The following is a 25,657-nucleotide window of genomic DNA, read 5'->3' as shown; positions in this document are numbered from 1 at the left end:
GGCGGGGTCACCCTGGACAGGTCGCCAGTCTGTCGCAGGGCAACACAGACATACAGGACAAACAACCATGCACACACACACCTAGGGAGAATTTTAGAGAGACCAATTAACCTGACAGTCATGTTTTTGGACTGTGGGAGGAAGCCGGAGTACCCGGAGAGAACCCACGCATGCACAGCGAGAACATGCAAACTCCATGCAGAAAGACCCCGGCCGGGAATCGAACCCAGGACCTTCTTGCTGCAAGGCAACAGTGCTACCAACTGCGCCACTGACTGAAAATGTAAGATTTTTATAACATCTTAAGGTAATATAGTGACTTGATTGTGCTGTAAACTGGCATCGTATGGCTGGAAAACACATAACCGGGCCCCTTTAAGGAGCCCTGAAGTGGTCTCTGGCAGTGATTAATGAGTATCTTCTTATGCTAAAAGTTCCACATTTGTACAGTTTTCACTGTATTAATATTAATCATCACCTGGGAGAGAGGAGCCGCTGCTGCCGTACCGACATCAACCTGACGGATCGATTCAAGCCGACTCGCAGCGTGTGATGGCGTCAGAGGGAGCCAGCTGCTTTCCACTCTCCACGCAGGAGACGAGCCTCCTGGGGTCTCCCCGTGTTGGTGCAAAAAAAAAAAAAGGGGGGGGGGGTGGGACAGTAACGTGCACAAGTTATTTGCTCCCGTGGGAACAGAGCAGGGGGTGCTAACTGCTGCGTAAACATGCGGTAATGCCATAAACTAAAATAAAATGACTGCCAAAAAAAACAAGCGTCAGAATGTAGAAATAAAAGGCTGCAGGACAGAAATACGATTAAACGACTGCTAACGCGGAGTGTCGCTCTGCGCGGGAGTGTGCTAATGAATGCAGCACCACCTGTTCAGTGAGCGACCTAATTGCTCTCAGCAGAACCCCGTTTCCTCACCGTCACGCCGTTTAGCGGAAGCATTTAGCGGCGAGGAGAGGTTACAGGACGGCGCCTCGCTCCTTCACACGGCTAACGACACGGCCGGCCATGTCCGAGGTAAAAGCTTTCAAACAAAACGTGTCAGAAAGGAACAAGGAGGACATTTAAACTGTTGCTTTTCATTTTTTAAACATGTTTGTTGCATTAAAAAAACGGCCAAAACCTTTGGCAATGAAGTAAATGTTTGAAGTTATTGTTGCTTATTGAGAAACAAAAGGGTTCTAAAGCTTTTTTTTTTTTAAACAAGCACAATATCTCGGTTGATGCTACGTTTACCCAAAAACCACAACCGTAGCTGTCATTTCAAAATAAGAGCTCAAACGATGGGTTCCAGTTTACTGTAATTTCTAAATTCAAACATGAACAAATTGACAAAAATGTCTTCCACTGCAAAAAAAATACAAAACCTTATCAAGTATTTTTTTGTCTAGTTTCTAGTGCAAATATCTTAGTACATTTAAAATAAGACAAAGATAAACGCACAAGTAACTTTTCAGCATGAAATAGGAGCTTGTTTTAAGAGAATAATTCCTTAAAATTTACGATCTACCGCTGGTAGATTATATCACTTATTACAAGACATTTTTCCCATGTTAAAGGGAAATAATCTGCCAGTGGAAGTAGTACTTTTTCATTAATACTTATTTTATTGACTTAAAACAAGTTGCTGAAAAGTTACTTATAAGTTGATTTTGTCTTATTTCAAGTATTCTAAGATATTTCCACTGGAAACTAAACCAAAAATGACTTTAGATTTTGTGTTTTTGCAGTGTAAGTGTGAAGGATGCAGGTTTTTCTCCAACACTGACCTTAAAATCCAATATGGCTGCCATTCTTTCAAAAGCTGTTGCTAGATGAAAGGGGGAGAGAAAATCTGACTGTTTACTATCCTGACAATTTGCATGTCATGTACAATTATTTAACAACACAAAGAAAAATGCAAAAAAATCCACTGACTACGCAATAACTTTTTATTCCTGTCTAGCAGCATTTTGTACCTGAAAATAAAACCTCCAATACTTCACGTACTTGAACCAGAGCATGCCGTTTTAGCTTTCTCTATATTAAATTCTTCTTGTGAATTTAAGAGACATAAAGTGAGTCATAAAAAGATAAACATTTCACTTATTTCAATTCTATATTATCAGGAAACCTATCGTCGTCTTTATCTTTGGTTCTGATCCTCGTCTATATAGAAGAACAAGAGTTTTTTTCAAAATTGGCATTCTTCTGTTGAGCTCATTTCTTTTCATAATGCCAAATAGAAACACAGCCAGTGTTCACTAAGCATTTTTTTTTTTTTTTTAAAGCCATGACTGGATCTGTCTTCTGGTCCAAACACCACGAACAGACCAGAGGAAAGACTGCAGGAAACACAGAGACAGGAAATGACTTTGACTGATTGAGACATTTGTAAAAATCAACTGTTTTGAAGAAGAAGGCGAGGTGAACGCCACGGCCGTCCCCGTGAATAAAAAGTGGGATCAACAGATCCGGAAAGAGTTAACTTCAGTGATTTCAGCTCAATTTGGTGACCGTCTGTGTGTGTCCCAGTTGAGTGTGTGTGAGACGGAAAGTTTGATCCTGAAGTGACTCATTGATCAGAAACGTTGGAGCCGTGGTTACAGAGCTCCCCAGAGCTTCGCCGGGTTCTCTCAAAAAGCAGATTGATGTGGATCTTTGTGACGTTTATTCAGCTAAAATTTCACTATGTTCTCTTGCTGTTTTTTTTTTTCCAAACAAAAAGATTCCCAGATCTTTACGTGATGACAGTGCATGAAAACAGACGGGGCGCAGCGTCGGTCCGTGTTTTGACGTCAGACGTCCTAGCAGAACACCGGTCCACTGTGGAGATGCCAAACAGTGTTAAAGTGGAACGCCCCTGACATCCTTTATGTTTTGACGGTTCACTTCCATTAGTCTGAGGGTTGTTGTTGTTTGGTTTTTGCGTCGACAGTGTATCCAGTCCAGATTTTAGACTGCGGTTGCGTTTTTGTAGAGCTCAGTGTCCCGTGTTCAGCAGAATGCGATTTGGCTGAATGTGACTGAAGCCGCCGTATGAAAATATCTCTAAGCCATATTTATAATTATCCCATCGATCAGAGCCAAACTGGGATCACGGTGATCCAATACGGGCCGTGGAGACAGAATGCAGCTTCTCTCTGCCCCGTTTTCCATCTGTCCCGCCATATTTCCCTCCCACCGCCGGTAACTCACCAGAGAACCATACGCTCCGTTTTCTGTCTGCAGGTTAAAAATAATAATGTTTATGGTACATATGTAAATAAGAGATCATCTTTTTTTTTTTTGAGTCATTCTGAACATTACTGTTTCAGTCATACCGTTAAGCTTCAAAATCCTCCTATGCTAAGTACATTGCAAAACAATTTATACGGCTGGAACGGGTTTCTATTTTTGTCAGTAACATTGGCTTATAAAAAACTATTTTTTGGAAGTCGTCTATGTTTTTTCAACTGAATTAGGACTATTTTTGCTCCACTGAATCCAAAAACGACATCCATTTTTCTCCATCAGGTCAGGTTTTTATTATAATTTGATTTAGACCAGGGGTCTCAAACTCCAGTCCTGGAGGGCCGCAGTCCTGCAACTTTTAGATGTGCCTCTGCTGCACCACCTGAATAGAATAATTAGGTCATTAAGACTCTGGAGAACTGATCTACACAAGGAGGAGGAAATTAAGCCATTTCATTCCAGTGTTTTGTACCTGTGGCACATCTAAAAACTGCAGGACAGCGACCCTCTAGGCCTGGAGTTTGAGACCCCTGATTTAGAGAAATTCGATCTTCTGACTAATTGATGACATTTATGTGACATCAATTCATTTCCATTAATATTTCTCATCTCAAAAAATGTTTTAGGAGAAAAACAATGGTTTTCTAGCAGTGTATTAATTAAATGTTACAAACTTGGATTTCTGTAAATTGAATAATAAACACTGATAATCAATCAAATTTTATTTGTATAGCGCATTTCAGTAGCAAGGCATTTCAAAGTGCTTTACATCATTACAAACACAAAAACACAATGCAAGATAGAATTAACAATCAAAACACGACATTAAGTCAAGTTCCATCATTAAATTTGTAATTGATTACATTTCAAATACAATCCTAAACAGGTGGGTTTTTAGTCGAGATTTAAAAGAAGTCAGTGTTTCAGCTGTTTTACAGTTTTCTGGAAGTTTGTTCCAAATTTGTGGTGCATAGATGCTGAAAGCTGCTTCTCCTCTTTTGGTTCTGATTCTGGGGATGCAGAGCAGAACCAGAACCGGAAGACCTGAGAGGTCTGGAAGGTTGATACAACAGATAAGAGTAAGTCCATGTGAATTGAACATTACGTCTCCATTTCCTCTCTGGAGTCTCTCCTCCTGCTCGTCACTCATTGATCCAGATGGTCAGGAAACCGATCCAGATGTGAGAACAAGTCGTGAATTTTGGTGCTCATGTTGCTCCATAGTTCAGAAAGTCGACCTGATGGAGCAAAACCAATGTGGTTTTTGGATTCAGCTCATCAACATGACCCTAAAACAGTCGAAAAACCCCAGACTAATTTTTGTCTGTTGACCAGTGTAACTGGACCATATAACTGCGCAAAATTGACATTCCCAAAATGAATTCGATCAATGGAAATAGGCCAATTTCGAAATAAACTTGGTTTTCGATACAAAATTTTTACTACTAAGATGATGTTTTTTTTTCTGTCTGAATAGAAATCGGTTTATTTTGCAACACTTCAACAGAAACACTGTTTTTCGTGTCGCACGATCAACAACCGGACGTTGCCACTGGCGCAAACCACGAAGACGAAGACGGCTCGTCCAACTACTACAGGAAGTAGTTGGACGATGTTTTTTAATGACCTACTGCGTGAACAAACTTACTCACATGTAATTTTACAAAAATCCAATAATTGCTTCCATTTTAGTTGGTTGAAGTTCGGCAGAAGGAACTTCAACCAACCTTACGAAGTTTGTTCTAGTGATTAATCTGATTACGTTTTTAATCAGTTGACAGCATTACTCTTCCTTATCAGTTCCCAGTAGCAGGGTTGATCAGCAGATTCACCTCTAGGATGCAGAATCTGCAATTTTCACCTCCACGACTTTCAACTAAAGGCTTTTTATCTTTACTGCCACCCTGTGGTTGCAGGAATGCATAACACTGAGGCGACATTAAACGTAAGACTTAATGATCAAGGAGAAAGATCAATACATTTATCTAACATATAATAGAAATAAAAGAGTCAAATACAGTCTGGAGATACAAAACAAAAAGAATAGGACACAGTAAGCTAAACTGTCGTAATATTCCATCCTACTATCACTCTGTCTCTCCCTCCCTCCCTCCTTCGTATCTTCCCTTTTCTCTGGGAGCTGGCTGTCAGGTGGAGGGCAGGGCGCTGTCTGCCTGTCCACCCACACACAGCACCAGCCACGCTGAGTCGGCCCCCCACACTGACAAACACACGCATCCACACACAGTTCACACACAACACCCAACGGCGGAACATTTAGATTCAGCGCAGAGAACCTTCGCCAAAACTTTGCGAGACTTTAAGACGCGGCGAAGCTGGATTCTGCTTGTGTGGGACGATGTGAAGATCTGGGATCAAAACCAGACTTGAGACGTGCCTCTAACAGCAGAAAGTCTTCCAAACTTGTTGATTTTGTTGCTTTGAGTAGAAGTTGGAAGTCATTCCCTACAGGCAACTTGGGCAAAAAATCTAATCAATAAATAGCAGACCAAATGGTGTTGTCCGTAGTAGAGGCTGCACTTCCTTTGCGCAGTTTGACATTCTGGAAATAAATTTTTTGATTAGTTGTGGCGCTAGGATGAGGTGGGGGTTTTGTATCAAAATTGGATTAATTTACAAAACTGCAATGGAAACATTTCTTTGCATCACAAGAGTCACATGATCAAAAACCGGACGTTGCCGCTGGCGCAAACCACGAAGAAGACGACAACAGGAAGTAGTTGGAGGATGGTTTTTAATGACTTATGGCTTGAACAAACGTCTTCACATATACATTTGTCGCACAACTCGATACTCAAAAAACACACTTCATTTCCATAAACAGAAGATGAGAAAAGCATTTTCAGTAGCACCTGAACTTTAACTTCAGGTTCAGATATGAGGTCTTAACACTTTCTTCTACGCAAACAGAACTTACAGTGTTATACTTCAAAAATTACAGGAGAACCGAATCATTAATAGACCTCAGTTGCAATGCCAACAATGGTTTCAAAAATGCCTCTGCGTAAAATTCTTACAGTTACATTCTGATGCACATGCCAAAGCTACACTGGTTAACAACAGAAAGTACAACACTTCTAACTTCATTCACATTATCATTTCAGAAAGAGAAGTGATCAATGTCAGATTTTATGACATTGGATATAAGAAGGAATCAACGTTAGCTCTTGTCTCGCCTCTATCGTTTGTGGTGGAAAAGTTGCAAAACCAAACGTGAACATTGAAGGTGAAAACTCTAAAAGGACATTCGGAGGTGTTGCCAACGTGTCGAATTATCAACGCAACCAACACCTGGGCAACTGAGAGCCGAGAATGTCAACAAACCACAAAGTAACGGCGCTTCTGAAAACGAAAAGTGATCGCGTTGACATCCAGGAATGAAATCCTCATGTCCAATACAACTTCAAACCTTCGATACTTACTTTCATTACTTCAATAACTTTTTGTCTAGCAGCTATTACTACCAGGTATTCTGATTTCGTGCCTCTCTCCATTTTACCTTGAGATTTGATCTGAGAGCAGCTCTCTAAATGACAGAACGCTCTCATTTTCTCCCAGATTTGTGGCAAAAACACAACTTGCACAACATTTCTTCATTACTGACAAGGTTTTATGTGGGGGTGTGTGTGTGTGCGTGTGTGAGGACTGCGAGAATTAGCATATGCACGTACAATGTCATGATAAGATAAAGAATACCTCAGACTTTGACACAAAAAGAAACCTTGTGCGAATGTTTCTATCTGCATGCTTTTAATTTGACAAGTCAAACAGAGGTCTGAAATCCAGGAACTGGATAATGAGAGTCTCTGCATGCTGCTCTTACTTTCACCTGCTAGACAAAAATTTTTTAAAAAAGCAGACGCACCAGTCGTTCTTAAAGTACTCTCCTACTTTTATCAGTCGGCAGCATTTACGTTCTGATGTACTTTGAGTTCTCGTATCTTGTTCTGTGGCAGGTTGTTAAGAAAAGTTGGAGATGTCGTGTTGGAGACGGTTAATGAGTTCCTAACTTCCTCTACAGTGAGTCAGGCCATTACAGAAACACTTTATGAGAGTTTTGAGAAGCCGTGTTGTGTTGAACGTTTCTGGTGGAAGAGTTCCAAACCGAGTTTTCCTACAACCGGCGAAGGCCACACCGGGAGACACGGACGAATAGGAAACAGATTACAACTTACACTGGTTCACCAAATGTTAAGGAGGAAAGATTAGGAAAATGTATTTTTCTACCATCATCGGTGACCATGGGGTGAACGGCACACACATGGGTATGATTGACAGCGCTAAGACCCGCCTCCTGGCTCTGATTGGTTGTTGGTGCTGGGAGCTCTAGGAGAAGGCAGAGGAGTTTAATCTTTTCAGAAGATCTGATTCATATTATACTGTCACGACATAGTGATAGTTTCAACAAATACAGCTGCTGTATGTAACTATAATTTTTCCTGGTTACATAGAGCAGCCTTAAGTAACATGGCCAAATATTTAAGTGTATTTCACTTTGGGTTCACTGCAGTGCAGCAGCATTATCATTATTTCTACTTTATATTCTTTAAATGTTCCAAAGATGTGACTATAATAGACTGGGCAACAACTGACTGGAAATCCTTTCGGCCTTCCATTAAAGAGACAATATTATGAATTTTGCAGGCGCATAGCAACATTTAATATCAGGATCAAGTAATAGCCTGATAAGAAACATGAAAAGAAATTTGACTTCGTAATTTAACGCCTTGAAATTGGGCCACTGTCTCTTTAAGAAACTTCTGCTCTTTCTAAAGCTTCGCCTTCAGGAAGCCATCACAACATGGCTCCTCTATTAACCCTTTGACAACGTTTTTACCAGCGTTTCACTGAGGGGTGGCTCCTATAATGAGCTCAGCTGATGAGCAGTTCCACCAGGTGTTTGCTGATTGCTGTTGGCTAGTCTAGAGGAGCTGAGTGGAGGAGTCTTGGAAATCTCAGAAGCTGCAGCTCAGAGGAGGAGCTTCGTCCCTGAAGGCGGTACTAGGTCCACCCAGGACAGCTGAATTGTCGCCATGGAGATGAAAGGATTTCTCAAACATGCATAAAACAATCAAAGCAACAGTCCACGTATGTTTCTTAGGGAATCACATAACATGATGTAAAAGCAAAAAAAAAAAAAGTTGATTTTACATAAAACTGCCCCATTAAATGCACCATATAATGTTTGGACCTGTAGAAGTTTGATTTCAGCTTCAGTTATTGCAGCTAGAAACCGGCGATCACAGGGCCGACGTCTGGGAGTCGCAGTGAGTCAGACCTGAGCCTTCAGAGTCACATAAAGACGGTTACAAAATCAGCCTTCTGTCACCTGAAGAACATTTCCAGGATTAAAACAATGCCACTTCACAATTATGCACTACTTTTTGCTGGTCTACCACATAAAATTCCTATACGACATATTGAGGTTCCTGGCTTTAATGTGGAAAAAATCTAGAAAAAGAAAATCCAGGGCTGTTGATGTTTAGTTGTTCTTAATAATGACCACAGATTTCCTTTGCATTTTGGTTGAGTCAGTGGGACAGAAAAAGGCTGCAGGCTGTCTTTAATATGGGCAGAGTGGCATAGGTGGCCTAATGGCTCACTGCTGGTTTTCTGGGGACAAGAATAGCCTGCTATCAGAACGTGTGAGTGTGTTGGACAGTGGTCTGGAGGGGTGGGTGTGTGTGTGTGTGTGTGTGTGTGTAGACATTTTAGCATGAAAACAGTTCTGAAAATTTGTCTCTCACGAAAACCATATACAAAAAGTAACTTTTGGGATAAACAGATTTAATACCGACTTTATTCTTCCAAATGTAAAAAAACCAAAAACTTTAAAAACTGTTTATTATTTTGGATCCCCATTAGCTTTACCCAGCGACCCCTCCTTGGGTCCATCATTAAAAACACACTTCATACAATAGAAATACATAGAGTATGTGACAGATTGAACATACATAGCAAGAAAAATTAATTACAGTTCATACAAGGTGTTGCTAAATTTAAAATAATATACAACAATTACGCTTTTTAATAGGTACATTGCTCCTAAACTGCTTTTCAACATTCTTTTGTAAAACTGACTTCAAGATTAAGATCGATATTAAAGGTAAATCATTATATTTTGTAATTCTTAACTTGCTTCTGCGAGCGCTACTTGAATCACGTAGATCTTTCAATAAGATTGTCTTCCTGTTTTTGAACTTACATTCAAGATGAGAATATTTCGATTGCAGTTTCCAACCCATTAAAATACAAAGTAACATTTTGCTCTAACTATTCAAAGTAGGTGCAGTGTGTAAGAATTTGCATTATGGATGCATTGACATGAAAAAATGCACCGATTTCCGATAATATTGCTGCTATGGATGCTAACCGATATTTACCGATGTAATACATTTAACATTATGACTTTTTTGACACTGCTCGCTCTTCGACACTGCAAGATTGAAATAAATATTGATGATATTGGACCAGTTTTATTTATCGTATCTATACCGATATGTTAAAAAACTGACTAATACTGGCCAATACCAATATAAATATCAGAGAGAGGCAGGCAGAGAAGCGAAGCATCATGGAGGATGAAAGATTTCTAATAGTTTTTGTTCTGTGCCACACTCCCTGTCCTGCTAGGACTACAAACCCAGACATAATGTTGACCAAAAATCAGTATTCTCAGCTTTTTATTTGTTTTCATAACCAACTATAGTATCCTGCAGATGTTTTTTTGGTTTTTTAAAAATATATTTTACCATATCTTAGCTTCTTTTTTTTTTTTACCCCTCCAACTCTCTACACATCATCTTCCATTCACAGACCGGTCGGTGTTCATGGCGGATCATACATCAAACGAGCCGCCGGTGCTCCCGTGTCTGTGAGTGTGTCAGGTCTTTATGTGTGAAAGACAGGAGGCTGAGCGCGGTGCGCCGCTGAGGGGGCGACAAGCCAAGATAAGATAAAGAGAGCGCAGCGTTTAGTAATGAGGCGGCTGGTGTGAGACGAATGGCGTCAGAGGAAAACCGCAGCCTCTGGTCTGGATGAAGGACGGCTTGATATGCAAGATGGAGCAAAAAACAAACAAGAAAATACACTTGCGGTGTGTTTTGGATAGTGTGGCAAAGTTGTTTTTTTTTTTCAACTTCTGTCTTAAATTAAAAGAAAAACTGTGATAGCCAAAATATTCCTGTGTGACCCTATTTGAGATTACACCCACATGTTGAATCATTTGCTGTGTTGCTTTGTAATTATTAAGAGAATTTAAAGAAACTTTTGAAATGTTGGTGAGATGAAATTAAACTTGAAGTAATTTAAAGGTGCAGTATGCAAAGTTTGTAAAAAATTTTTTACATGTTGTGACAGTACAATATGAGAGATAATCTGTAAAAGAAAATCTAGTTCCTTTCACCTTCTCCCAGTGCTAGCTAGCTAGGGGCGGGGCTGATTGGAGAGCCTAAGCCTTGTCAGTAATGCCTGCCACTACATGGAGCTCTTTTCTACAATATGACTTCTTGCTGTCAAGCTAATGTTAGCATAGCCACCGATGATGATAGACAGTTTTCCTGCAGTGATGAGTTGTTTCTGTCGCTAGCGCATTTGGCAGTGTGTTCTCGAGATTGACTGATGGCGGTAAGACCCGCCTCCTTTCTCTGATTGTTCATTTTTGGTCATAAGATGTGTTTCTTCAGACGGCAATAGCAGCACAGAGAGGAGTGTCATATTATACTGTCCATATGTGGTGATGTTTTTAGGAAGTGCATAAAAAATAGTAATTTTTTTTCTCTTTTTTTTTTTTTTAGAAAAGTTACGTACTGCAGCTTTAAGCTGCTAAAAATCTGGTTTCAGTTTATCTTCTGTTTCGGGTATATTCATACCAGGAAAGTCCAAAAGCAGACTTTGACATTTTTTGTTTGGTACACTTCACGTTCACATTGCACGTTTTCCAAGTGAGCTCCAATTTGTAAACAAACCCAAACGGCTGACGATCATTGCTCCCATTGGACAGAATTGACAGCACACACCTGGAAGGAAAACAAACACGGACTTCCTGCGTGCTTCATAATTAATGACCTCTCACAGGAGAGCTGGGACAAAAAGAAAAATGCTGCTGTTAATCAACAATTCTTTCTGAAAAATTGGAGTTAAAATCTGTATTATGAGACCAAAGCTGTACAAATAAGGAGCATCCATCTGCTCCGTGTGTCTGACAGGTTCATGTTTCATTACAACAATCCCTCTTTGCAATGTTTGCTCATTTTCCAGAGAAATCAATTTTGAAGAAATGTGTTTTGTCAGGTTTGCCATATTACACTGAACCTTATTGTTTAGTTATCCGAGTTCCAGGTGTTTTGTAAGTGAGCTCAGTCACATGACATTATTTCCCTCCTTCATTCTTATTTGATGCATCAAATCATATCCTGCTGAGTGAAAAGTTACTACATCAGAATCAATCATGGTTTAGAGGTGAATCAGTTTTTTTTAATGTACTGCATCTGTGGGAAAATATCTATATCATATAAAGTATCACCTCCCAGCCTTACTCATAATGTGAATGGGATTATATGACTCCAATAACAATATTCACCAGCAGGAGGTCACTGAAAGCTATTTTGGTTTGATCAGAGGTCAGAATTTCCCAAATGTCATAAATGTGAATGGACGGAAATGAGAATAAACCCACAGGGAAACGAGGTTGAAATATTAATATAACACCTTCCCAGAAATAAAATGCAGTAAAATCAAGTCATATTTGAGCATTCTTTTCAAATATTGATTTGAAAAGAGTCACAAACGCTTTATTACTATGAGATATTAACAGATTGGCAGTGCTCAATACAGTTTTTGTAATTTTGAAGCTTATTGAATATTATAAATTACACATAAAATGACAGTAATACATTAAATAATAAACGTTCAAAATAGCGGGTAAAAGTATAAACTTATCTCCAACAACATCACATCTATGATCTCTTCCTATTTATAAGAATTGTGGCAATATACCTTTATTCTCCTCTCAGATTGTGGATTAATCAAATACATTCAAATATGTGCTTACGGTAGGTAAAAGTATTAATAATAGTAGATCATAGTATTAACAGCAATAATGATAATATTGACGCTAATAATGCTATAATAACAAAAACATAATAATGCTTAAATACAGTTGAACAAACTTTTAAGTAGGTCTGGGTAAGTTAGTAACTTCTGGTTTAAATGTTAGGAAATCAAGAAGTGTCAAAGTAGCTAATTGTGTTACAATCCCACTAAAGTAATCAATAGTAAATAGTTACTGATCGATAATCTTGAGTCAAACAACGTGAGCTCCACCAACATCCCTGCCTGCCTGTGGCAAGAGTTTTCCTTTTCATGTTGTTTGTTTGCCAGAAAACATCAACAGTTCAGCCGAGTTTTGAAGTTAGTGAAACCTCTCAGAAGCTCTGGCCAGCTTTAGAAACCCATCTGCCCAAACGGCTCAGCCCATTCCTCTCATTAGCAGAGAGTGAGGAGAGGTTAATGAAGTTAGACAGAGAAGGAAACATTAATGTGCAGCTATATTATTCTCATTAAAGCACCTGGATTAGCTTGGAATTGATGAATGTTAGAGTGAGGTTCCAACAAGCCGCTCCTCCCAGAAAGAAACGTCCGTCACTAAGCTACAATGTCGGAAGCAACGATTGAAGGCTCAAATGTAGCTAAATTTGGTCTGTATACCTTCACTATATATTATGAGAAATGGATTTTGTCATGTTGTGTTATGGTCCTTAGATTTCTCACGTTTCCATTCATACTCCTGATGTGTTTGCAAAATGAAAAACATACGTTTTGCCTTCTACATTTGGTAATCCATGTTGGATTTTTGGACAGGTTGTGTTTGATACTGGAACTCCTGGATGGTGTTTGTGGTTTAACTTTCCATAAATGTTTAGTTAGAAACTTGGTAGACCATTCTCCACAAGTTACTTACCTAAGTTGACATGTTAATATGACTTATGCCTATTGATGCATTTTTGGTACATACCAAGAATAATTTTGAAGGCACTTTTCTGCAATAGTGGTCAGAGTCACAGTGGATGTTTAGGTCCTCCCTGCCCCCCAATAAAGGTATTTAATAGTTCAATCACCAAATTACCCTAATATGTATTAATACACACTGTGGAAACCATCTTAGCACTACTGCAAAAGCAAACATCTAGTTTTTCTTATTTATGCTTGTGGGGGTGCAGCCAATCAAAACCAAGGAAAATGAATGGGTAGAGGTTCCCATGCATTTGTTGTCAGATTTGAGCTAAGATCGTTTATTTGAATGTATAACTTGTAATAAATATAGTATGGAACCTCTACTTGTGGTTCAAGGAAAATCAATGGGTAGAGTTTCCATAAGTTTTTCTATCCTACACTATATACCCAAGTCTTTCCTAGAACTTTGAGTTGAGGTACCATAATATATGGCTACGTTTTTAATCTGTTACATGTTCTACATTCAGATAAACTATCTGTACTTAACTTAGTCTGATAACACATAATCTGTTTAAATTGTGTCTTTCCTTACCTCCTCTGTTGACTCAAAAACACACTTGACTAAATGTGAAGACGAGAATTTTATTTTGTGAAACATAAAGCTATGAAATATGTGTATCACCTTATTATGCGGCCTGGTTTTGCACAGTGCCTACGTACTGGGTTGAAGGCTGTCTAAAATATTATACTTTCAGACATGGTGAGGATTCATTTCTTTGCAATCAACTTTCTTTAATTAGTGATTTCTGGAGGCCTAAAGAAATACAACATCAAAAATTTGCAACGCAATTATAGAAAAACACTGAGCACAACTGCTGCTGACTTGTTTCCCAGCTGGCATTTCATACAGTGTAGAGTAATTTGCTTCTTTTATTACAAGGCCACAACAAAAGGTTTACATTTGCATACAAAGAAGTGCTCATTAAGTCCAGTGTTGGTGATTAAGTGAATAAGAAGCAGAAACAGCTGTTTTTTTTTAGCAGGAGCTAATAAACGCCGTTACGATAACCATCCAGCACAGATGCAGCCTATAATCTGTGACGATGCCATTTCAGTCAGTTTCCCCCGCAGCAGGTTGTTGGTGGTGTGTGACACTCCACAGAATATCACCACTAAGGCTGGAGGTGTCGATTTAAATATCAATTCTGTCAATACCCAGGTGAGTACTGGTATAAGATTGCTACAAGCTTGAAAAGATTGATAATTTTTTACAGTTTCTCTCTCAAGTTATGCCCAGCAAATTAGTTTCTTCAGAGTTCATGCCAGGTGACATGAATTCAAAGGTCAAATATTAAGAGCTTATATGTTCAGTTTGAGAACAGGATTTCATAACTTAGTAATGTTTTGAACTCAAAATGTCTGCTGCCTTTAATCCCCCCTTAACCACAGTTGTCTATTCAGGCAGCTGAAAAGAAAATCTTACTGAAACTCCAAAACATACACTTATGTAAAGGTGTATAATTATCATATTCAAATTAAAATATGAATATGACTGAATATTAACCCTTGAAGTAAAAGCAGTATTCCTATTTAGGTTACATACGTGTAACTGTTACAAATTTATCCAAATAAAACAATTGTGTGTAATAGATACATTGCATGCCGCCGCAGTGGAACAATCTTGTTCACAAAAATAAAACTTGGAGACGAAGGTGTCATTAATGTAGTGCCGTGCGCCACAGCAACGGGAAAATAACGCAGAAAAACCATTAAGGATCAACTGAAAACCACTCATATTCCTCCATTTTCTCACTGACGGCTACGCTACACACAGACCTGTCGCCATGGCAATGGACTGACAACAGCTCCGCTAGTACATCAGGATTCAGCACACAAACATTTCTCACACAAAGAAGAGTACATTCAGTTTGCTGAAGTATCATGTCTTCAGGCTCGATGTGTATTTTGTGGTTATTAATAAGTGATCGTCTGAACACAGCTGTGGTCAATTAGCTCATTTAAACTCCTGCTCTACTGCTGATCTGTCAGAGAGTCAGTGTGCGTGTCGCCTTTTTTCTGTTTTAACTGAACCAAAACACTGAATCCTGCAGCACATCTGCATGTTAAGATAGTCAAAGTCAAGCTAGCATAACTAACCTACTTCCCTCTCCCTCGCTATTTTTTATTTTTTATTAAAACATTTAACTGACCTGTGAAATGTGACACCCTGGGACCTTGCCATCTAAAGCTGACAATTAGTAGCAAAACGCTGCATCCTTCTTTCTTTTATATATCTCGCCACGTTTAAGATTTAGCGCATTATGTTGACAACTTGACAGCTAAAACCAATGGCAGTCCTCGTCAGTAGTAGCAGTATTTTTGTTCTCCCGCAGGACGCTGCAGGCCGGGATCCAGAGCATCACGTTGCAGTGAGTCTGTAAAACCTAACGAGGAAATTATTTCTATTCTGGTGCATTGTTTTCTGTTGTTTTTTAAAAAAAATCTAAAATCTTTGTCTTGTATTTTATTACAATCAACTAACTTAAATCAAGTGACAAAATTATTCACTTATATAAATATTTCAAAACGTATCTGTATTGTTGATACTAGCACTGTATTTACTTGCTATTGCACTGATACCAAAATGCCCAGTAACACACACCCCTAACATTGCTATGTCATATCACCATCTTTGCTAGAAAATAGGTTTGTCTAAGGGTGAAAAAATTAAAGATTTAAAGTTTTGTTTTAGAATTCCTTTAGACAGTTCAGTTGTATTTGATTCTCACTCTTCAAGTTAAAAATAAAAGTTTCTGGGGAGCGCAGCTCCATGAAATAAACAGATGGAGCCTGGCTGATAGTGGCGACGGCACGCAGAATATTTCATCTTTTTATTATTATTATTTTTTTTGCCATCACATATTACATTTTGGTCTCTCTGCTTCGCATTCTCGTTCTATTATTGAGCTGCCAATAATCAAAAGCACGAAACGGTGGCTGGCGTATCGGCGCCGTCCTGAACCGTGTCATCTGCTGTCCCACTGTTCATGTGGGCCGAATGAGATTTCAATCAGAATTCAAGCTGACGTCTGAATTCCCATTTATCATCATGAAGCGAGTGCTGGCACAGCTAATCTTTATTTTCACTTCTGTCCTTCCTGTTGTGTGTGTGTGGATGTGTGTGTGTGTGGGTGTACACGCTGCGGTTTGGAGAAGGAGAACATCAGAGTTAGTTTACATGGGTGAATATTAAACTGTGTTTGTGACGGCTAGTGCCTCCGAAGCATTGATGTTCTTGGGTACTGGTTAAACTCAATAAAGTTTGAGAAAATGTTACTTTTTTCAGCTAAAAAAACCCAATAATATATCACAGCGTCTTCCAAACTTTACTTTGTCATCACTCTTTTTTTGGCCATATTTGTGTTGTTTGTAAAATTGAAACCACTGCACACTCGTATTTTTCTTTACAAATTGCAGGGTGCCACTTTTCATGCTTTTCAAACTTTGCTATATCCTCTTTGCAGAACTCCTCCCACAGCGTAGCACACAAACAGCCTCATTACTTTTTATTTTTTTATTTTCAATCTGTGCTGCCAAATAGAGCATCTCTCTAAGCTCAGGCAGCTTTCTCTCTTTTTAAATTCTCTTTGTTCAAATTATTTCAATTTGTGTGACCTTTATTTAACCCAGTATCATGCCATTAAAGCTGCAGTATGTAACTTTTACAAAAAGAAGTTTTTGTGTGTGTGTGTGTGTGTTTGTTTTACATATATTGACCTAATGTTGTGACAGTATAAGACAGATAATCTGTGGAAAGAGTGGAGCTCCTCTTCCTTCTCCCAGTGCTAACTGTAGAAATACGACACTCAGTCAGAATCAACCAATCAGAGCCAGGAGGAGGGTCTTAGCGCTGTCAGTCACTCCCATGCCCACCTCCTCCCACTTGCTCCTTGCTAAGCTATAGTTCATCACAACACAGCCTGCCTTTAATGCTAATGCTAGTTAGCATGGCCACCGTTGATAGCGGATAAACGATTCTCTTGTAACAGTAAGTTTATTTTTGTCCTCCATTAGCTCATTTAGCAGCGTACTTTCAATTGGACTTTCCAGAATTTGGAAAGTTTTAAAACTTGGCGGCTGAAACGTGATATCCTACCTAATACTGCGTCCAAGAACTGATATTGAAAAATCAATTGCGATTTGATGCATTGTGCAGCTCCATTTGAAATGAATGAACACTAACACTCTTTTCTTTGCCCCACTTCCAGGAGCCAGTGGCGAATAGGGAGATGAAGACGTTATCTCTCCTCTCCCTTCTCCTCCTCTTTGCCTCGGGAGCCTGTGACGATGTCAAGTACATCACCAAGAGAAATTCAGGTAGGATTAAAAAAGAATGAAAGCTCTAGTCCTTCTGATCCGTTTCCCCTAAAAACTTGGGCTTCTCTTCTCTCCCTGAAATTTCTCCATCCGCCTTTCATTTCTCACCGATTCTCCGTTTGTCCTCAAACGCCCCGCGGCCGTCTGTCGACGTTTGCTACCTCGTCATCCTTTCTCATTCAAACTCTTCAACCTTTCTGTGTCGAATAAATACCACATCTATCTTTCCCCTGTAATTTTCCCCGCTCTTGTGCTTTCCGGCGGCTCCCGAAGCGCTTAACTCGATTTAGTGGTTATCTGCTACTTGTTTGCTCTAGCCGGCTTCGCCTTTCCCCCGCTATCGCCACTTCAGATAACGTTCCACTTCCTAAACCGTATGTGGGAGCCCGGGCGGGTTTGTGTCCGCTCGTCCTTTTCTGCCTTGGGGGCGAGCGTGTGTCGCCGGTTTTGAGCGCTGCTGTCGTCGTTGCTGCGGTTCTGCTCCTTTGTGTGTGTGCGAGGCAGCTGATGACAGATCTGCTGATGATCTGTTATTCATAATCGATGTGTTTCATCTGCCTGATTGGCCTGACGGTGGGAGACTCTGATTGGGGCATCGACGTACCGCACGGAGTTCCAAAGCGCCGTGTTACACTGGATGGGGGATAAGGAGCGTTGCCAATGCATTCACAGCTTTTCGTGATTCCATTGTTTTTCTTGGGAACAATTAAATAACTTTTTTTTTTTTTTTTAAAGTCAGTGGATCAGTAACATCAAACTGTGCCAACAGCATCTGTAATTTTCTTCTTCCGCTCCCTCTGCCAACTCCTGCAGACGACGCTGAATGCTGAAAATGACTTAGCAGGTTTTAGCAAACTTGTTCATCGAATTAAAGCAATCCAGTTGGAACAGATTCTGCTGTCATCTAATCATATCGCACGGTTTTTGTTGATAATAAGTTAAGAGGATTTAACAGGAAACTTGCCTTCTAAACCTTTGATTGTGGTCTTGATCCTTTTCACGCTAGAGTTGGTGTTTGTCTTAAGATTCAAAGAAAATTACAAAGTGCCCCTAATTTCATAGATTCATTCATGTTTAGTGAGATTTTGCTTTCATTTGAGGGGTTTGGATTATTGCTAATCATGTTTAAAGGAAGAAGCAGTACTTGCCATGCAGACTAAACCTCTGGCTCAATGTCATCACAAACAAGGAACAGCCAATGGACTTTCAAATATACAATTTACATTTTAGGAATAAAAAACACCATCAAAAAACTCTTGAGATTATTTGTGTTTTCTACATGTGTGTAGAAAGTTTGAAGTCAAACCAGCTAATCTGTAGCTTCTCATGAAAACTGCAAAGTGAGAAAAACACTTTGCAGTGTTTGACTGGAAGAAACTTGTCAACTAACCTGCAATGCCTTCACACTCTATGAAGGACTACTATATTTCTTCAATCAGTTTCTATTTCCAAGGATTCGGATACCCCTACTGTGATGACGCTGCTCTTTCTGTGATTCACAAACTGTGTCATTTATTGCAAAGCACCAGCAACAGCAAATTCAGCCCAGCGGAGAGGTGAAAACACAAAGAGGCTTTAAGGAAAGATGGAGGAGCCATACGAGATTATTAAACATTAAATCCATGCTACAGACCGGCTCAAGAAAACAATTCTTCTAACTTCATCGATTTACGTTTACTTTAGATTAGGAATGCGTCGGTTGAAAATGATCACGATCTAATAACCTTGAGGGTAGCCGCGCGGCTCAGTGATGGAGCAGACAGCGTCTGCTGAGGCTACGGTCTTGGACGCAGCTCTCTTGGGTTCAATGCCCAGCCCTGGGCTATTTACTGCATGTCTTCCTCTTCTTTCTCTACATAGTTCCTCTCCAGCTACCAATGTGGACATGCCATTAGTGCCAAAAAACCCCATAAAAATGTTAGATTATATGCATAAATAATTACTGAGTAAAATTTCCAGGGCGTCACTGAATTTAAACAAAGCTTTTACTTTATGACTCTGACTTTATGTAATTTAATTTAAATGTAATTTATTTAGTTTAAAATAGAAAAGCAACAACTGCTCCTCAAAATGTATCCATTCTTATAGTCATCATGTTTTTACCTTATACACTGTTTTACAAATTTGTATGTTAATTTAATCAAAAATGTTATTTTTTTGCTTTTTTGGTCTGTAAAAAGGAACATAAGCTGATATTTAGCTACTGGTTAATCAAGCTACCTACTATAGCAGCCGCCACCTTTAGCTTGCTAGCAATAGCTTTAAAACTGTGCTATCTTAAAACAAATGATCGGTGCTCCATTAGTGTCCATGCCATGGACTGTCTGTACTTGTAGCAACCAGAAATACTTTTTTGAAAGCATTGAATTTGTTTTTTAAGCAACATAAAAGTACAGGAAGCTTTTATTAGCTAGCTAGCAACATTGGAATTGGAATGGAATTTACTGGTCAATCGAGCTAGCTGCTGTAGCGGCTATACCACCTGTCGCTTGCTAACTACAGCTTTAAAACAGTGCAGTCTTGAAATAAATGACTGGTGCTCCATCAGTATCCATGCCTAAGGCTTCTGGCAACAGGAAATATTTATTGAAAGCAATAATTTTGTTTTACAAGGAATGTAAAAAGCACAGGAAGCTTTTATTAGCTAGCTAGCAACAGGTGGGCGAGTCGCTGGGCTGTGTTAGCGCCATACAGCTGATAAAGGAAACATCACTCAAGTACTTACTCCAAGATCTCATTACTTTCCTCCAATGGAATATTACAATGAGAATCTTTCCTGGATTATCATACCCTGATACCAGTAACTGCCTTTTTTGTTACTGTATGATTTAAGCTTCAAGCTACATTTTAAACTCTTATTTAGGTTAAAAAAAAAACATATATATGTAATTTTATTTTTAGACATAATTTTTCCACTAAATGAATTTATTCCCAAAGCTCCATTTGATCTTATCTTAGCATTAACTTTAACATGTATTTCACCTTTACTTCTTATACAATTAGGCTCATTTGAGCTCTATGATGTCATTTTCAAGACAGGACTGTTCAAAAACACTTTTCCTTGTTAAACTATTGTGATAAGAAGCTTAAATGATCTACTTGAGGCTTTACAATCTTTAAGGTTTTAATAGGCTATCTCTGACCTTCTTCATGAGCACTTTGACGTTTCATGCAAACTTCACACTCCTTTACTAGGTAGCAACAGCTACAAGAGCGGACAGCTCTTGTTAAAAATATGGATTAGATTTTAAGGCAAACCCGCAGGATGTTTCAGCTGAATGTTTGATAAGACTTACAATTTTACAGCTATATTCCTTCTGTAAATGTAACAAATCATTGCATCATTATAGTCTATTTGGACTTTAGGAATTGAAGAAAAGATTGATTCCTTCCACTCTTCCTTTGCTACAGTGTTGGTGTTTTTTTTTGTGGATTTTCTCGCCCCTCTCTCCTTCCTGCAGGTCTCTGGCTCGCTCTCCCGTCATTGTGCTCCCTGTGTGGGTGAGCTGGTGGGCGTTCTTGTTTGCCGTTTTCTGCACCGCGGCGCGCTTACGACTGGAGGCATGGCTCTACGTGTGAAGTGCCCGCTTCTCGCCACCCCGATTCGTGAGGATGTGCATATGTATACATCCTGGTTCTAAGAGTATATTTGAGCAAGCTGCCTGAGTGTGCTGCCGTGTCTGCTTTCTGGATGCGTGTGTGGGTGTGTGCGTGCGTGTGCGGGATGTGTGGGAGAGGTGTGTACTCGGCAATTATGTGATCAGAGCAGAGCCAAGCGGACATTTATGTGGGCGAGCCAAAGATAGGCTGTTGGATCTGTTCTGTCTTCCTCTACTTGTATTGGTGTGTGTGTGTGTGTGTGTGTGTGTAGGGCACTGGACTCCATATGGATAGGAACTACCATTTGCTCATGTCGGTCTCCCTGCTGTGCTGCATTGCTTTGATGCAGCACCTGCTGCAGTAAAAGCTGGCAAATTGTGATAAGGTGGCGCAGAGCGGGGTGGTGCTGCGTGGTCAGAAACTCTGAAGCCATGTTTGGACAGATTAAGGCCGTCTGGAGCTTATGTAGTTGTTCTGTAGGAAGGAAATCTGGGAATACAGTATTGTGTGACCTCTACCTGACCCCAGCCACACAAACCCTCTGGCTAGAGACGCTGCAGGTCAAAGGGAAGTCGATTTCAGGTTGGCACGTTTTCCGGTGAAGCAACAGGCTTAAGATGCAGCGGAGCCGCCTACTTAAGGGGCCGGAGCCGACTCAGACTCTAACGCAGCCTAATTTAATCTAAAATGTAAATGTTTTGGCTCTTCCTTCTGCGTCCTTTCACATGCAACAAGATTAAATGCTAGAAAATAATAAAACAAAACAATATTGTTGTTGGAAACAGAAACTGAATACATAAGATGGAATCATTTCTGTCCGCGTTCAGCTGGAGAGAATCTCTGTGTGCTTTGTTCGGCCTGCTGGCTGGTGCTGTCACTTTTCTGACTTATTAAACAATATGATTGGCCAGGTCAGACGTAGTTTGCCAGTGAAAGACTTTAAAATGTCCGACTACTCGCCAATTATTGCGAGGGTGAAAAGTAGCGACTAATTAGCTATTTTGCAAAGAGAAAGAGGGAGCGGATTAAGTTTTTAAAAAAAATCTCTCCTTTAGTGCTTTTTGGTGTGTTTGCAGTCTCCTTTCACAGCTTCATACATTCTAGCGGCGGTTAAATGAAAAGAAGCGACATCACAGGCCGACCGTCGGCTCCTTCCCTAAAACTAATGAGCAGCAGAAGCGAACAGGAGCCGCTCGTCTCCTCTGAGGGCCACACATTGTCAGCTCTATCTGGACGGAACGTGAAGGCTTCGTGTGGGTTTCACGTTACCGTTCTGGTAAGTGTTGCTTTAACCGCATAAAAAGTTCAGAGATCTCAAACTGTGCATGACTGCTCCAACTGAAGGTGAAAACTTTTAACTTTGTTGTTTCTATCAATTCCATACCACAACCGCGTCATGAATATCGAAGTCGTGTTCAAACGTGCAGTTTGAGTTTGCGAACACGTTTAGCTGAAAAATTGTGGGATGTAAAATTGATATTTAAGTATTACTTTAATTATTGCTGGTTTGAATTCTTTGTTGAAACCAGGTGGGGTCGTGACCCTTTTAAAAGTTATTTCTCTGAATTAAAAACTAACTGAATGATTTTGAAAGTTAATATTTTAAAACCACCACTCATGATGCCATGCAGAGCTTAAGATGGGAGCAAATATTTTAAAACCCCATCCACATGGGAAGGTTTTGTTTTTTAAACAGGTTTTTGTTTTCAACAACACCTGTGTCTACACGAGACAGTTTCCAGAAATGTTTCCATCTACATGGGCGCATCGAAAACATCATAAAATGATGTTTCTACTCCCCCAGGCCTGTAAGTGGCGCACGAGGTTAGCTGTAAACACAACTAGCAAACAAGAATGGGCAACTCATGCGGATAACGCTGGAGGGAAAAAGACAATTGGAAAGTAGAACAACTCCGTTAGCAAAATGAAACCTGGAAACTGTTTATTAATTTAGTTCAGTGCGCCACAGAAAAGGGAAAAATGACGTACAAAAACCGTTGAAGAATAACTCAAAACCACTCGTATTTTTCATTTTTCTCGCTCTCCGTGTCAATTATGTTAGACACAAATTCATTGTCATACCGACGACCTGACAAAAATGCAACTAATGTGTTGAGATTCAACACCAAGACAACAACAAAAAACGCAGATTTTCTCTACACACTAAGAACAGGACATTCAGTTTTATGTTTTCAGGCTTTATGTTTCTTTTGCGATTATTAATAAGCGATTCTCTGAACAATAATCTAAGCTCCTGCTACGGATGATCTGCCAGAGAGTTTGTGTGTAGATCACCGTTTAGTTATTTTTTTTTTACTGAATTCTGCAGCACATCTACATGTTAAGATAGTCAAAGTCAAGCTAGCATAACTGACCTACTTCCCTACCCCTTCTTTTTTTTCTTAACTAAACCTTTTTCTTGATCTTGTCTAGTTGTCGACAGTTAGGTGCAAAGCACTGCGTCCGTTTTTGTTTTCTATATCACGTGTGTAGTATGTTGACAACGTGACAGTAAAACCTGTAGTTATCATCAATATTTTGCCCTGCAGCAAGGAGCTGGGAGAATTAGCTATTAGTTATAGGCAGACATAACCTAAATAACATATGCTGAATGACATTACCGCCCTCTCTGTGACCGTGTGTTTACGCCTGTGATGAAATAAAACACAAAACCCTTTTCTGTGTTTACCACCGGCACTACCTAACATTTCTCTCCAGCGTGACTAATTAACACAAGTGCCTTTGTCACACAAAGAAATCCTCTTGACTTTTCTCCTCGCAGCACTCACCGTGTCTGCAGTCGAGTGGCTGAATGTGAGTGTGTTTGTTCGGCGCACAAAGCAACCGACGCTCGAAAGCACAACAGTGTGTTAGCGTGGCTGCATGAGGACAAGTCCCTGTTGGCATGGAGTGTTCCCCGGACCCTCTCTTCAGTAACAACAATCACGGTAGAAAGCCCTTACTTTAAATAACCCACAATCGGTCTTGTTAACCTAGAATGTGCTTTTAAGAATCCTCGTTAGGTGTGTACGTTTAATTGTTTATGAAGTAAAAGTACCACAGTTACTTGGTGAAATAGTGTTTGCAAAAAAATCTATAGCACCTACTGCAAAAACAGTGTCACTTTTTACAGTTACGATAACGTTGGCCTGGATTAATATCAATAAATAACACACGTGATAGAATATTCAATATTCAGTACATAGAACATTCACTGAATTCCGATCCAGAACCGCACGGCATTCTGGGCGATGTAGGCAGAGGAAAGGTTTTATCTGCCCCACCTCTCACTCGAGCTTAGCTGTGTTGGTGGAATCAATCAACTAACTCAGTCATTCTTTGGTTACCTAGCAACAACCTGTTGAGTAATTTGCGCAGCAGCAGTTTCAAGTTTCATGACGCCATAAAAATAAACAACAACGGTGTGGAGGGAAGATTGTAAAACAGGAAATGTGACACAACCAGTTTGGCAGGAGCTCAGATATTTAAAACTAAAAACTAATCAATACCTTATTAATAACATTGAGTAGGGTGCTTTCAGCAGCGGACCACCAGGGAGCAGCAACAGGCAGGGTGGAGAGAGCACTTCATTCATCTTTGCCACAAATATCCAAACAAACTGTGGTCCAATTGATATTTTCTCTGGCGTCTCAATAAATGAACTTAAACTGTTGGAAACGTAACTTGGAAAACATATTTTGTAACTTTTAAAAACTTGCTTCTACTGTGACAGGATAACTGACTTATGCTTACTCTCTGTCCACTGTTATCCATGTACATCACAACACTTAGTCTGAAAGTACTGCTACTTTGTTGATGCTAAGCTAACCCACTCAGCTACTAAAACTCAAACTTCCTTTCTCGACAACTTGAGGTGACAACTTAGAAACAGTTTTGGTTTTTTCTTTTCTTTTCTCTACAATAAAACTGATTATCTCTTGATTGACAGATTAAAAATAAATAACATGCATGTTTCTGTCCCATTTTTGTATGACATTAACGGGAGTACTGACAGCCCCCTCACCACTTACAGCAGTGATTAAACCCGTAACACCTGGCAACCTTTCCCAAGAATGCGCCACACTAGTGGTTAAACTGGAGCAAATAATAATAAATTTACCCCCAATTCATCCACAAATGTCTTGCTATTAATAAATGGGCCAGTGCCAACCTCATGCAACTTTAACTCCTCATGCCCCTCACCTCCCTCCACAGACCTTACATAGCTGCTCCCATGTCTTCACTGTGCAGGTCATATTAAAGATTTATTCATTTTCCAGGTCTTCACTCGAATATTGATGAAGCCTGACACGGCCGTCCCCGTGTTCACGTCTTTACTGTTCTGTCTACTGTGCAGAATACAGGATTTTTTATTTAATGTAATGATTACTAAATGTATTTCATACATTTATGATCAACTGATGTATTCTTGTGTATAATTATATATTTTTTCTATATTATTTGGGTGGACGCATTTTATAAG

The 25,657-nt window shown here is 39.7% G+C and overlaps 1 protein-coding gene across 4 annotated transcripts in view; it reads left to right on the top strand.

Moving 5' to 3' along the window:
* Positions 1–25,657, top strand: part of il1rapl2 (interleukin 1 receptor accessory protein-like 2) — a 389,317-nt gene that overhangs the window by 49,854 nt on the left and 313,806 nt on the right. For all 4 annotated transcript variants that reach the window (XM_032554863.1, XM_032554861.1, XM_032554864.1 and 1 more), the window contains exon 2: positions 17,466–17,574. In XM_032554863.1, coding sequence (XP_032410754.1) covers positions 17,487–17,574 — 88 coding nt within the window. In that variant the 5' untranslated portion in view covers positions 17,466–17,486. The remainder of the gene's footprint in view (positions 1–17,465; positions 17,575–25,657) is intronic.

The sequence above is a fragment of the Xiphophorus hellerii genome, chromosome 23 (assembly GCF_003331165.1).
Source record: "Xiphophorus hellerii strain 12219 chromosome 23, Xiphophorus_hellerii-4.1, whole genome shotgun sequence".
Classification (NCBI taxonomy): domain Eukaryota; kingdom Metazoa; phylum Chordata; class Actinopteri; order Cyprinodontiformes; family Poeciliidae; genus Xiphophorus; species Xiphophorus hellerii.
The sequence above is the reverse complement of the archived record's forward strand: the minus strand, read 5'-3'. Positions and strand labels throughout refer to the sequence as shown.